Source organism: Schistocerca serialis, chromosome 4 (assembly GCF_023864345.2).
Source record: "Schistocerca serialis cubense isolate TAMUIC-IGC-003099 chromosome 4, iqSchSeri2.2, whole genome shotgun sequence".
Taxonomy (NCBI): Eukaryota; Metazoa; Arthropoda; class Insecta; order Orthoptera; family Acrididae; genus Schistocerca; species Schistocerca serialis.
The window spans coordinates 42,185,063-42,200,703 of record NC_064641.1 but is presented as its reverse complement, the minus strand read 5'-3'; the positions used below and the strand labels follow the sequence as shown (position 1 = coordinate 42,200,703).

At 45.2% G+C, this 15,641-nt stretch overlaps 1 protein-coding gene across 1 annotated transcript in view; it reads right to left on the bottom strand.

The window, feature by feature from the left end:
- Nucleotides 1–12,629, bottom strand: part of LOC126474214 (gastrin/cholecystokinin type B receptor-like) — a 374,680-nt gene extending 362,051 nt beyond the window's left edge. Inside the window, exons 1-2 of the mRNA XM_050101678.1 lie at nucleotides 12,584–12,629; nucleotides 9,218–9,394 (exon numbers count right to left, since the gene is read on the bottom strand). Coding sequence (XP_049957635.1) covers nucleotides 9,218–9,394; nucleotides 12,584–12,629 — 223 coding nt within the window. The remainder of the gene's footprint in view (nucleotides 1–9,217; nucleotides 9,395–12,583) is intronic.
- Nucleotides 12,630–15,641: the final 3,012 nt, after the last annotated feature.

Below are 15,641 nucleotides of genomic sequence, written 5' to 3'. Positions count from 1 at the left end.
CAACGGGTTGACGTACTCTGGATCAGGTGGTCGAACAGCTGCTGGGGTATAGCCTCCCATTCTTGTACCAGTGTCTGTCAGAGCTCCTGAAGTGTCGTGGGATATTGATGACGTGCAGCGATACGTCGACCGAGAGCATTCCAGACGTGCTCGATGGGGTTTAGGTCTAGAGAACAGGCAGCCCACTCCATTCACCTAATATCTTCTGTCTTAAAGGTAGATGGCAGATGCCAGATCGGTAGGACCGTGCGTTATCATCCATCAGCAGGAAGTTGGGAGCCACTGCACCCCTGAAAAGGCAGACATACAGGTGCAAAATGACGTCCCGATACGCCTGACCTGTTACAGTTCCTCTGTCAAAGACATGCAGGGGTGTATGTGCACCAATCCCACCCCACACCATCAAACCATGACCTTCATTCAGGTCCCTTTCAAGGACATTAAGGGGTCGGTATCTGGTTCCTCGTTCACGCCAAATGAAAACCTGGCGAGAATCACTGTTCATACTATACCTTGTCCGTGAACATAACCTGGCACCACTGTTCCAATGACCATGTACTGTGTTGTTGACACCAGGCTTTACGATCTCTCCTGTGCCCATGGGTCAGTGGAAAGCACCTTGCAGGTCTCCGGGCGAATAAATCATGTCTGTTCAATCGTCTGTAGACTGTGTGTCTGGAGACAACAGTTCGAGTGGCTGCGGTAACGTCCCGAGCAAGCCTACCTGCAGTACTCCGTGGCCGTCTGTTGTCACTGATGGTGAGATATCGGTCTTGTTGTGGTGTTGTACACTATGGACGTCCCGTACTGTAGCGCCTGGACACGTTTCCTGTCTGCTGGAATCGTTGCCATAACCGTGAGATCTCACTTTGGGCACACGGAGGGCCCGTGCTACGACCTTCTGTGTTTGACCAGCCTCCAGTCGCCCTAGTATTCTACTCCTCATAAAATCATCAATATGTGTTCTTTGAGCCATTTTCAACACACAGTCAGCATTAGCACAGCTGAAAACGTCTGCACACTTACTCGTTGCACCGTACTCTGTACTCTGACATGCACCAACACACCTCTGTGTATGTGGACTGCTGCCGGCGCCACCGTTCGACGACGGTAGGTCAAATGCACCGCATGGGCATACGCCGAAGTGATTTAAGCCCACAAACCGCCCACCAGAACATTGTTTCACCATGTATCAGCATTATCCATAATTTATTAGCATGAGTGTAGAATGGTAGCAGCACTGACGTAACACCATATTGAACTGCTGCGTACTTTTTTGTTTTGTTTTGTCCTAAATGATAATAAACAAACATCATGCGAAGGTTTTGCTTGTTGTTTGTATATAGACACTATTTGATCGAACGTATCTGGATGTCCTATGTAATGTGCAATTGAGCCATCGATGTCACGAACATGTAGCTGCCGTATAAAAAGCGGGTGGTGAGTATTATCTTGTGAATAGAAAAGAAGTAATAGCGGAATGGATCAGTCAGGAACTCAATGACTTCCCTAAGTGGTCTAGTCATTGGATGTCGCCTCAGTAACAAATCTACCAAGGAAATTTCAACCCTTCTACAACCGTCCAGGTGGACTGATGTGATTATGAAGTGGAAATACGAGGGAGCAACCAGACAAACCAAAACAAGGCAGACCTCATATACTGGCAGACAAGGACTGTCGACCATTGTTTGGATGGTTGTAAAAAATTACATGAAATCAGCAGAAGAAATTACTCTTGAGTTACAAAGTGTTGGTAGCAGTCCCACTAGCAGAATTACTGGATCGCAGGGAGTTAGAAAGAATGGGCTACAATGGTCGAACAGCTTCGTATGAGCCACACGTTTGTGTAGTCAGTGCTAAACGACAATTGAGGTGTTGTCATGCGCAACACCTTTGGACACTGGATGACTGCAAATGAGAAATTTAGTGTGGCCATCATGGCATACTCTGTGGCAACCTTATGGAGCGGTTTAGGTTGGGCGAATGCCTGCCGGAAGTTATCTAGCACTGTATATAGTGCCAACACTGAAGTGTGGACGAGATTATAATGTGAAATTTTTTGAATACGATTCTACTATTATAGATGAATGACCATGATGCAACTATTACGTTTTACTTGGAAACTGTACAACTTTTAAATTTCAATCACAGATTCTGATTTACAGTAACCTTACTTATCCTACTTTTGAGAATGAACTTAGCTGTGCAAATTATTTTCTATGTGTTAATCTAAACAGCATCTGACTAGCTGAAAATGAGATTGAATATAATGAGTGGTTATCAATAATACTGAAAATGGCTTTGTCATGAATCACAAACAATGGCTAACTGTTGCCTATAGAAAATATGCGCTGATATAAAAACGCATCTACTGAGTAATTGTGACAATTTTGCTAATTAATATTGTTCCTGCGTTTCTCTCAAAAGGTTCATTTAATCCCTATAATTATTGCTTACTTTGAAACGGATAACTCGCCTCTACACTGTCTGCACCCTGTAAGAACGTGAAATGCTGAATTGCATGCTCCTGAAATAAATCACTGTGCGGCAAGCTGCCTTATCTTACTTTAATTACCGGGCTGTATTGGCAAATTAAATTTTTGTTCTCTTCCCGAAAATATGCTTCACTGTCCTCGAGATAGTACAACGAATGACAGTGCAAGTTCTACCACAGCTTAGTTTCATCTAACAGTGGAGACAAGCTTCATCAAATATTTGTACATGAGTTGAAAAATATTCAGCAACTACACTACAGGCCATTAAAATTGCTACACCAAGTGGAAATGCAGATGATAAACGGGTATTCATTGGACAAATATATTATACAAGAACTGACATGTGATTATATTTTCACGCAATTTGGGTGCATAGATCCTGAGAAATCAGTACCCAGAACAACCACCTCTGGCCGCAATAACGGCCCTGATACGCCTGGGCATTGAGTCAAACGGAGCTTGGATGGCGTGTACAGGTACAGCTGCCCATGCAGCTTCAACACGGTACCACAGTTCATCAAGAGTAGTGACTGGCGTATTGTGACGAGCCACTTGCTCGGCCACCATTGACCAGACGTTTTCAAATGGCAAGAGATCTGGAGAATGTGCTGGCCAGGACAGCAGTCGAACATTTTCTGTATCCAGAAAGGCCCGTACAGGACCTGCAACATGCGGTCGTGCATTATCCTGCTGAAATGTAGGGTTTCGCAAGGCTCGAATGAAGGGTAGAGCCACGGGTCGTAACACATCTGAAATGTAACGTCCACTGTTCAAAGTGCCGTCAATGCGAACAAGAGGCGACCGAGACGTGTAACCAATGGTACCCCATACCATCACGCCGGGTGATACGCCAGTATGGCGATGACGAATACACGATTCCAATGTGCGTTCACCGCGATGTCGCCAAACACGGATGCGACCATCATGATGCTGTAAACAGAACCTGGATTCATACGAAAAAATGATGTTTTGCCATTCGTGCACCCAGGTTCGTCGTTGAGTACACCATCGCAGGCGTTCTTGTCTGTGATGCAGCGTCAAGGGCAACCGCAGCCGTGGTTTCCGAGCTGCAAACGTCGTCGAACTGTTCGTGGAGATGGTTGTTGTCTTGCTAACGTCCCCATCTGTTGACTCAGGGATCAAGACGTGGCTGCATGGTCCTTTACAGCCATGCGGAGATGATGCCTGTCATCTGGACTGCTAGTGATACGAGGCCGTTGGGATCCAGCACGACGTTCCGTATTACCCTCCTGAACCCATATTCTGCTAACAGTCAGTGGATCTCGACCAACGAGAGCAGCAATGTCGCGAAAAGTTAAACCGCAATCGCGATAGACTACAATCCGACATTTATCAAAGTCGGAAACGTGATGGTATTCATTTCTCCTCCTTACACGAGGCATCACATTAACGTTTTACCAGGCAACGCCGGTCAACTGCTGTTTGCGTGTGAGAAATCGGTTGGAAAACTCTCCTCATGTCAGCACGTTGTAGGTGTCGCCACCGGCGCCAGCCTTGTGTGAATGCTCTGAAAAGCTAATCATTTGCATATCACAGCATCTTCTTCCTGTCGGTTAAATTTCGCTTCTGTGTCATGTCTTCTTCGTGGTGTAGCAATTTGAATGGCCAGTAGTGTATTAAGTTGGAACAAATTTTCAGAATTCTGTTTGAAATTCCGTTAATCACACATGAAATTTTCTTTTTTACAATTTTTAAAATTGTTTTAATTTCAGTAAAGGAAGTTGGTGCTACTGCTATTTGCTTACAGTTTTGTGTAATATTTTTAACATATTCTCTTGCTTCTTCAAGGGAACTATATTTGAATCCTATATTTGCTGCTACGTTAAGAAAGTGATTGCTAAAAGTACTTGCAGCTTGTGAATTATTAATCACAAGATTGTTATTTATCTTAATTGTCATGGAATTTTGTACACTGACTGGCTGTCCTGTCTCCCGTTTGACAGTCTCGCATATAGTTTTGATCTTATTATCTGCATTATTTCTTGTTTGACAGGACATGCATACTTCTGGACATTTTAATGACTTTCCTAGAAATATTACAGTATTTTTTGCAGTATGCAAGGTTTGACTTTAGACAAATTTCCCGCTTCCTCTTACACGAGATTTTAATTCCCTTAGTTACCCATGGCTTACTTGCGGTTTTTTAATGGATCTTCTTGATAATTTTCTAGGAAAGCAAGTTTCACGTATAATAAACTGAATTTGACAATAGCATATCCCATCAACAGCTTATGTACTCTTAAAACATTGTATCCTCTTCTCATGAATAAGCTTGACTGCTTTGAGTAACCTGCCACAGAATCATAAGGTGGCATACTGTTTATTTCCTTTAACTGTGCATCAGGATCATGTGGTCCATTAGCAATTGGGTACACATTAATTGTTTCTATCTGAGCACTGTCTCTAAAAATGTTATCATTCAGTGTCCTACTCTTTTGCTGCGTACGAGCTGGAGAACTGAGTGCTAAAATTAGATTGAAACACCCAAATAGTAATTCTACACTCATGCTCATAAATTAAGGATAATTGCAGAATGTGGTGCCACACAACGTGGCACTACACAAAACTGGCACTAATAGCATAGGCACATAGGGAACACACACGACACATAACTTTAAGTCCACAGCATTGGTGATAAGTTGAGAAAACCGTCCCGAAACACTTGTGCTACAATACGCCACTGTTTCCTGCGCATGTACCCCGACATCAATATGGGATATGATCACCATGCACACGTACAGAGGCCGCACAACGGGTTGACATACTCTGGATCAGGTGGTTAAACAGCTGCTGTGTATAGCCTCCCATTCTTGCATCAGTGTCTGTCGGAGCTCCTCAAGTGTCGTAAGCCGGCCGAAGTGGCCGTGCGGTTAAAGGCGCTGCAGTCTGGAACCGCAAGACCGCTACGGTCGCAGGTTCGAATCCTGCCTCGGGCATGGATGTTTGTGATGTCCTTAGGTTAGTTAGGTTTAACTAGTTCTAAGTTCTAGGGGACTAATGACCTCAGCAGTTGAGTCCCATAGTGCTCAGAGCCATTTGAACCAAATCAAGTGTCGTAGGGGTTTGAAGACGCGCAGCGATACGTCAGCCGAGAGCGTCCCAGACGCGCTAGATGGGGTTTAGGTCTGAAGAACGGGCAGCCCATACCATTTGCCTGGTATCTTCTGTTTGAAGGTTTTCCTCCACGATGGCAGCTCGGTGTGGCCGTGCATTATCATCCATCAGGAGGAGGGTGGGACCCACTGCACCCCCGAAAAGGCGGACATACAGGTGCAAAATGACGTCCCGATACACCTGACCTGTTACAGTTCCTCTGTCAAAGACATGCAGGGGTGTAAGTCCACCAACCACAGTCCCACCCCACACTATCAAACCACGACCTCCATACAGGTCCCTTTCAATGGTATTAAGGAGTTGGTATCTGGTTCCTGGTTCACAGCAGATGAAAACCAGGCGAGAATCACTGTTCAGAGTATACCTGGACTTGTCTGTGAACATAATCCGGACCACTGTTCAAATGACCATGTAAAGTGTTCTTGACACCAGGCTTCACGCACTCTCCTGTGACCAGGGGTCAGTGGAATTCACCTTGCAGGTATCCAGGCTAATAAACAATGTTTGTTCAGTCGTCTGGAGACTGTGTGTCTGGAGACAACTGTTCCAGTGGCTGCGGTAAGGTCCCGAGCAAGGCTACCTGCTGTACGCCGTGGCCGTCTGCGGGCATTGATGGTGTGATATCGGTCTTCTTGTGGTGTTGTACACTGTGGAAGTCCCGTACTGTAGCACCTGGACACGTTTCTTGTCTGCTGGAATCGTTGCCATAATCTTGAGATCACACTTTGTGGCACACGGAGGGCCCGTGCTGCGACCTGCTGTGTTTGACCAGCCTCCAGTCGCCCTAGTACTCTACCCTTCATAACGTCATCAATATGTGTTCTTTGAGTCATTTTCAACACACAGTCACCATCAGAACGTCTGAAAACGTTTGCACACTTGTCCACTGTACCATACTCTGACATGCACCACCACACCTCTGCGTATGTAGACTGCTGCCAGCGCCACTGTGCGACGACTGCAGGTCAAATGGACGGCATGATCATATCCAGCGGTGATTTAAACCCGCAAACACCCCACCAGAACATTGTTTCACCATGTATCAGCATTATCTTTAATTTATGAGCATGAGTGTAGTTCACTTTTCCAGTATGTATCTTTTAAGAAAAATCATTGTCAACACAGCGCAGCTTATGTCACCGCTTCGTGCAGTGGGCATCACAAGTACTAGATAGCCATGATGCCCTGACGGGCAGTCCCCCTCCCTCCTCCTGAGCGGCTTTCCCCTCCTACTCCCCCTCCCTCTCTTGTGTCCCCTTTCAGTGTCTCTGCACTCCATCCTGCCCTGTCTTCCCTCTTCATCTGCCGCCCCAAGCGTCTCCTGCCTCTTCATGTACCCGCTGACGCCCCTACTCCCTTTGTCCCGCCGTTTCCTCTGCTGCCCCTTGCTCTCCCCTCCTTTTCCATCCTCTCTGACCTTTCCCTCGGCAGGTCCCACCTGGCAGTTTTATTCTTCGCCGTGTATGCTACAAGTGGGTTTTAAGTGGGTTGTTCCGGAGTGTTTTTAATACTGTGGCCGACTTTTAACCTGTGCATGTCCATTCAGTGCCTTGTCTTTGTTTTAAGAATCACCAACTGTGTTATTTAACTTTCTGGTGACTTTTTCAACTGTCCCCCATGAACATCTCCTCTAACATTCTGCGTGGTGTCTGTTTGTTCTATATCGTGTCTCCCTACCACTTTCGCATAACGATGCTCTGAGCGTGTTTTTTAGGGAATTGACTAGTTTGAACCTGGGACCTGTTGCTGGTAAGGAGACGTCAGACCACACATGACATGTAGAATTCAGAAGAGTTCAGTGAGACTAGCGATGATATAACCAAATACTTAATGATTTCAGCGTCAGCTCCACTGCACTCCCTGTAAAAGAATCTTAATACTAACTAAATTTAGTGGAAGGGGTTCAAGGCTTTCCTACTTTTAGTTAGCTAGTAAAATAACGTCGATAAAGCAGTTAAGTTTACCAATGGAAATTTTATTCTACTCATAAAACATTGTTTATAAATTGCACTATTGATAAAAGGAAATGTTTTAATACAGGATGGTAAAAACCAACTGCGTTCAACAAAAATGTGAACGAATATTCCCTGAATGGGTTTCCAAGTTCTACAATGGATCGAAGGATGACCTATGCCATATCACATCTATAATCTAGGTTTAAATTAAGTTTCACAAGAGAGAAAACTATCAAAATGGTCTACAGTGACCCTCAATTATCTTTAATTACTTATCTAACTTGTCGTAAATTACAGTGGCTGATGTGGCTTCTCAATAACTACATAACAGAAAAATCATTGCGTTTCAGATTTTTACTTCAAGTGGCAAATGTGAACACCATGAGCTTTAATTGACGATCGACACCAGTATTACGCAAAAAGGGGATGTAACAGATGAGACTTCTGCAGTTCTGAGTGAAGCTTTATACGCTGTTATGCGGCATTGCGTGCGTTCATTACCTTGTCGGTGTTCATCAGGGGGTGGCGGGCAGCACAGCTCCGCTCACCTCGCCGGCTCCGAAGCAACTCTTGTCCTAACTTCTCCTTACTACAATTTACCAAAGTTGGTTTAAAAAAAAACCTATCTGGCTGTGTTTTCGTCTGACCAATCAGGGTCTCAATGTTAACCTTAAGCTTGGTCTACAAAAATTCTGTCTATCCAATGAGAAACGTTATACTTTTTGTGGTGGGGCAATGTTTTTAAAGTTTGCAACGTAACAGAGATGCGAAAAAGTCTCACGCTAAAACTTGCAGCTGGTGTGGTCCTTTTAGCGTTATCGTAAGATCTAAACTGTTCTTCTGGAGGGCTCTATCTTTTAACATGGGCTAGGGGGTGGTCCTAAAGTAACAGAGACGCGAAAAGGTCTCACACTAAAACTTGCGGGTGGTGTAGCCCTTTTTGTGTTATCGTAAGATCTATACTGTTCTTCTGGAGGGCTCTAGCTTTTAACATGGGCTGGGGGGTGATTCTAACATAACAGAGACGCGAAAAAGTCTCAGACTAAAAACTTGCGGGTGGTGTGGTCGTAGCGGTTAGCTGGCGACGTGGGTGTCCGTCCCTTATCGTAGGGCCTTCTCGCTTAACACGGTTCTGCTCTTGGCTTCTGTTCTCGTTTCTCCCCTCGGAACTGTGTCTGTCTCACGGTGGGAAGGTATGACGTGCATTTAGGCATTCTTGTGTTAGTCTGTGGTATTCCATTTGCTCACTCATTACTCGTATTACTTTGGTTAATTTAATGTCACGATTTATTCGGAGCTATGTGACATACTACTGGATTTGTTTATCATGTCAGGGTTTTCATGGAAGGTGTCGGATTTGCCTGACACCTTACACTCCATGTCAGGCTATTTTTACCTCCATTTTCTCCCTTTACTCTGTTTTATGTTCCCTTTTCTTATCGCCTTGTGTATGTACCATTTTATTCTTATTTTAGTTGTCATGTCACTCGGCTGAAGAGCGGCGGATTGTGCCGCTGACAGCCCTCCCCTGCCCATATCGGCAGGGGAATGAAATCACAATAAAAAAAAAAAAAACTGATGGGCAGGAGCAGCTACGGACCTCCAGGTTTCTGAGAGATGGGCAATACTCACGCGTGGAGGAGGTGGTGCGGATCTCACGGCGGAGGCCGCGCCACAGCTTGGAGACGACCAGCGAGTAGGCGGCGGCCATCAGCAGCAGAGGCACCAGCAGTAGCGCCACATCCAGGAACAGGTTGTAGGCACGCTCCACGTCTGCGCTCGGCCACTCCTCCCGGCACTTGTGCCGGCCTGCGCACACATCGCGACAGCTGCCGTCAGCTCCCGCAAAGATACTGATACCACAGCAGCCGCAAATAATGGGCAGCGTAACTCTTTTGCTGTGATGAATACACACTAACACTCATGTGTAGGTGAAAAGTGCGAATAGAGCAGTTTCTGATGCATCAGCCACTTTATTTGTATTTATCAACAGTAGCAGCCCGCGTAATGCCGTTCCTTGTTATTGTTGTGGTCTTAAGTCCAGAGACTGGTTTGATGCAGCTCCCCATGCTATTCTATCCTGTGCTAGCTTCTTCATTTCCCAGTACCTACTGCAACCTACCTCCTTCTGAATCTGTTTAGTGTATTCATCTCTTGGTCTCCCTCTATGATTCTCCTGATAACAACGTCCACCTGAGTAGTCCCCGCCCATATATCCAAATGGGGGACTGTTTTACCTCCAGAATATTTTAGCCAAGAGGACGCCATCATCATTTAACCATACAGTAAAGCTGCATGCCCTCGGGAAAAATTACGGCTGTAGTTTCCCCTTGCTTTCAGCCGTTCGCAGTACCACAACAGCAAGGCCATTTTGGTTAGCGTTACAAGGCCAGATCAGTCAATCATCTAGACTGTTGCCCCTGCAACTACTGAAAAGTCTGCTGCCCCTCTTCAGGAACCACACGTTTGTCTGGCCTCTCAATAGATACCCCTCCATTGTGGTTGCACCTACGGTACGGCTATCCTTATGTACGAAATATTCACGTGAAAAGTGTCTATCTTGGGAACAGAAAAGTATCAGCACAGATGGGAAACGTCTCAACCGTCTTTGCTTTGCAGCTGATATCTTCTTTAGCAGCAACAGAAAGGAAATGCCAACTCGAAAACTGAAAGAAGCTTCCCAAACTGTAGGTCTAAAAATCACTCTTCAAAATACCAATGTCATCAGTCCAGCCAGTATTACGGTCTCTATCGAAAAGCAAATGAATCCATTTATCTCGGACAATCCAGTTTGGAGAAGATAACCAGATATCAGAGATTTTCCGCAAGGTTGACCTCACCCGGATGGCATTAGACGACCTTCGTTACATTCTCCGCAAGCCGATTATCCCCATAAATTTAAAAAAGTACGTTTATGACACGCATCCTGGCAATAATAAAGCACGGAATCAGAACAGCGATACAAAAAACATGCCAGTCTTCAGGTCTGTCAAAGGGATACAGAAGAATGCATGGAGTGAATGTGAGAGACAGGATCAAGAAAGAAGAGGTAAGCAGACGAAGTGGGGTCTTTCGATGAGCGAATAGCGAGACTGAAATGGCATTGGATATGACACGTGACCAGAAACAACTTAAATGGACCGAAACATTGACCCAGTGGCGCCCTACAGAGGCAAATAGACGTATCGGATGTCCTCTGGAGACATCCAATGGCACGAGGGAAAAGAAAACACGTTCCAGACTGTCCAGCAAAAGTCTACACGGAAATCGTTGGAAGAGGCTTATGTCCAAGGATGGGTACTTAGAGGCTGAAAAAGAACAAGAAGATGGACATACTTAATTCTCGCTGAACAACGCCCTCATCCCCACATACCATCTGTTATTCGAGATTCCAAAGGCTATAGACTTACTAGAATGAAATTTTCACTCTACAGCGGAGTGTGCGCTGATATGAAACTTCCTGGCAGATTAAAACTGTGAGCCGGACCGAGACTCGAACTCGGGTCCTTTCCCTTTCGCAGGCAAGTACTCTACCAACTGAGCTACCCAAGCAAGACTCACACTCCGTCCTCACAGCTTCAATTCCGACAGTACCTCGTCTCCTACCTTCCAGACTTCACAAGATCGACAGCTCATACAGATATTTGCATGGCACCCATATATCTCGCGATGCGTCTCAGATATGGTCTCAAAGATATCGGTAAACCACCCTGGGGATCAGTTTCACCATCGAAAAAATAAAGACCCCAGGAGAAAGTTCTGACGCTGCTCTTGATAATGGAGGCTACAGCGTTCCTTTCGTCCGAGTCTCGGAACTTCCGTGGTGTCGCGCGAGTTTACACTGAGTCCACGCACTCTTGGCGACGGGCTGTGCGCGAGACTAATTACGCGGGAACAGCTCCACAGATTTAATCGATAACCTCTACTGGCGGGCACGGAACATTTTCTGCAGTACGTAGCGCAGAAACTGGGTGGAGTGGAAATTGGGTCGGGGCTGTCCGCAGGTGTGGGCTTATTTCTAAATAATTTTTATTTACCACCATATATTCAACAGAAATCTCTTCAACCGTTAAAATGGGAAATAAACAATATTCTTCCCAGTAAAACGTCTTATTAAAAATGGCACAGGAAGGCAATAATAAATATTCCTGAACAATAATCTTTCTCGGCCCAGGTGACATTAAAAGCGGGCGCCAACCAAGAAACAATTCTCGCAATATCAGCGTATAATAGCTGTGCTAGAGGGCACTCAGAATAACATTCTATAACCAAGACGAGCAAATGCCACAGAAAGAAGATGCGCTCTAGTGACATCAGTCTCCACCGACTACCCAACTAGCAACAAATGACACAAATGCAGTCAAAACAAAGCAGGACAAAACAGGTAGGAAACTCACTGCCACACACAATGACTGAATCACACTCTCTGCGTAAGTGCAGTAATCATAATGGAATAAAATATTGTTTTGCGTACAGTGGCCCCTGCATGCAACGCAGAGTTTCACTTCACACAATTTATAACGGCTTTACCGTGTTTGAAAAGTACCACATCAGGCAACAGCAGACTTCACCAACGTTCAGCATTTGCTGCACAATAATTTACTGTGCCACTAATAGACGGGGCCACAACAGTGCAACACTGGGTGCTCTGCACAGTTCCGCATGAACAAAAGCTCTCTACTATTCCACCTTTGCCTGTGGACTGCCGTCTTCTTCTGGAACCAAGAAAAGACACCGTCCGCTCTCAAATTGTATGATGTTCACCTAAAGCTTGGCCACGTCCGTATATACCGTGCCAAATCTGCAAATGCGCAACCCGTCTCCATGGCGCCCAACGTTCTAGCCACTCTTGCTCACTTTCTGGCCGTCAACGAACTATCTTTTCAATAACCCATAAGGATCTGTGGGTAATTCCAGCCAACCACTTTGTCAACCGCGATGGTACATGACAGATGCGGACGGCCCGCCACAAGGGTCCGTTGACGCCCCATGACTTACTTGTCTGTCGCCACGACAGTGGCTCACAATGCTGGCACAAGATCATGCCCTCTACCAGTCCATGGTTGCTGTCTGCGTTTGTCGGTGACTCTTTAGCTAGCCACACCGGCACAAACAGGTGTAATCAACACACGACCAAGTCCCTATTACATCTACATCTACATGGTTACTCTGAAATTCACACTTAAGTGCCTGGCAGAGGGTTCATCGAACCATTTTCATACTACTTCTCTACCATTCCACTCTCGAATGGCGCGTGGGAAAAAGGAACACCTAAATCTTTCCGTTCGAGCTCTAATTTCTCTTATTTTATTATGATGATCATTTCCCCTTATGTGGGTGGGTGTCGACAAAATATTTTCGCATTAGGAAGAAAAAGCTGGCGATTGAAATTTTGTAAATAGATCTCGCCGCAAATAAAACCGCCTTTGTTACAGTGACTGCCACCCCAACTCGCGTATCATATCAGTGAAACTCTCACCCCTACTGCGCGATAACACGAAACGAGCTGCCCTTCTTTGCGCTTTTTCGATGTCTTTCGCCAATCCTGCCTGGTAAGGATCCCATACTGTGCAGCAATATTCCAGCAGAGGATGGACAAGTGTTATGTAGACTGTCTCTTTAGTGGGTTTGTCACATCTTCTGTTCTGCCAACAAAGCGCAGTCTTTGTTTCGCCTTCCCCACAATATTATCTATGAGGTCTTTCCACTTTAAGTTGCTCGTAATTGTAATTCCTAGGTATTTAGTCGAATTGACAGCCCTTAGATTTGTGCGATTTATCGTATACCCAAAATTTATCGGATTTCTTTTTGTACCCATGTGGATGACCTCGCGCTTTTCTTTGTTTAGTGCTAATTGCCACTTTTCGCACCATACAGAAATTCTCTCTAGATCATTTTGTAATTGGAATTGATGGTCTGATTATTTTACTAGACGGTAAATTACAGCGTCATCTGCAAAAATTCTAAGGGGGCTGCTCAGATTATCACCTAGATCATTTATGTAAACCAGGAACAGCAGAGGGCCTATGACACTACCTTACGGAACACCAGATATCACTTCTGTTGTACTCAATGATTTACCGCCTATCACTACGAACTGTGACCTCTCTGAGAGGAAATCACGAACCCAGTCACACAACTGAGACAATACTCCATATACACGCAATTTGGTTAATAGTCGCTTGTGAGGAACGGTATGAAAAGCCTTCTGGAAATCTAGGAATACGGAATCGATATGAGATCCCTTGTCGACAGCACTTATTACTTCATGGGAATAAAGAGCTCGCTGTGTTGCACAAGAACGATGTTTTCTGAATCCGAGTTGGTTATGTATCAATAAGTCATTTCCTTCAAGGTGATTCATAATGTTCGAGTACAGTAAATGCTCCAAAATCCTACTGCAAATTGAGGTCAGTGATAAGGGTCTGTAATTCAATGGGTTACTCCTATTTCCTTTCTTGAACATTGATGTGACCTGTACTACTCTCCAGTCTTTAGGAACAGATCTTTCGTGAAGTGAGCAGTTGTATTTGATTGCTAACAAGGGTGCTATTGTGTCTGCATACTCTGAAAGGAACCTGATTGGTATACTATCTGGACCGGAAGACTTGCCTTTCTTAAGTGATTTGAGTTGTTTCTCAACTCCTAAGATATCTACTTTTATGTCACTCATGATAACAGCTGTTCTGATTTCGAATTCTGGAATATTTGCTTCGTTTTGTTTCGTGAAGGAATTACGGAAACCTGTATTTAGTAACTCCGCTTTAGTTTCACCATCATCGGTAACATTTCCATCGTTATCGCACAGTGACGGTATTGACTTTTTTTGCCACTGGTGTACTTTACATACGACCAGAATCTATGAGTTATCTACCATATTTTGAGACAATGTTTCGCTGTGGAAACTATTAAAAGCATCTCGAATTGACGTCCGCACTAAATTTTGAGCTTCCGCGAAACGTAGTCAGTCTTGGGGATTTTGCGTTCTTCTGAATTTGGCATGCTTTTTTCGTTGCTTCTGCAACAGTGTTGTGAGACGTTTTGTGCGCCATGGTGGATCAGTCCCGTCTCTTATTAACTTATGTGGTATGAATCTATCTATTGCTGTCGATACTGTATCTTTGAATTCGAGCCATATCTGGTCTACACTTGGAAGGAATGGAAACTCTCTCTTAGGAAGCACTCCTTCTTCAGGCCACAAGTGGCCCATGGGGACCATCCGACCGCCGTGTCATCCTTAGTTGAGGATGCGGATAGGAGGGGCCTGTGGTCAGCACACCGCTCTCCCGGTCGTTATGATGGTTTTCTTTGACCGGAGCCGCTACTATTCGGTCGAGTAGCTCCTCAGTTGGCACCACGAGGCTGAGTGCACACCCGACAGCGGTTAACTTCGGTGATCTGACGGGAACTGGTGTATTCACTGCGGCAAGGCCGTTGCCGTCTCTTAGGAAGGCATCAAGCTAATTTTTATCTGCTGTTTTAAATAGATATATTTTGCCTTTATTTTTGGTGGTTTTGGTTGATATGGTTTTGAGCCTCGCTATAATGACCTTGTGTTCACTAATACCTTATTCGTCATGACGCTCTCTATTAGATCAGGATTATTTGTGGCTATGAGGTCAAGTGTGTTTTCGCAACCATTTACAATTCGTGTGGGCTCATGAACTAATTGTTCAAAGTAATTCTCAGAGAAAGCAGTTAGTAGAATTTCGGAAGATGTTTTCTGCCTACCACCGGCTTTGAACATGTATTAGCGCCAGGAAATCGAGGGTCCCACGACTTGTCAGTCGGTGCCACAGCGAACTGCGGCGTAAGCCCATGTGTACGCCGCCTGTTTGGCACAGTACAGCAGACTGATTTCTGGTGTGTTGCGCCACCTGGTGCTGGCGCTGTTGCTGCTGACACGCCACCAGACGTGCCTTCTAACCGCACACCGAGTGCCAGACCACCGCTGTCACGACCGGCTGGGCGGGAAGGAAGACAAATGGGACCCGTAATACAGTTTCACTGAACAACTGCTACACATGCAAAATTGGTTTAAATCAGGATCACCAGT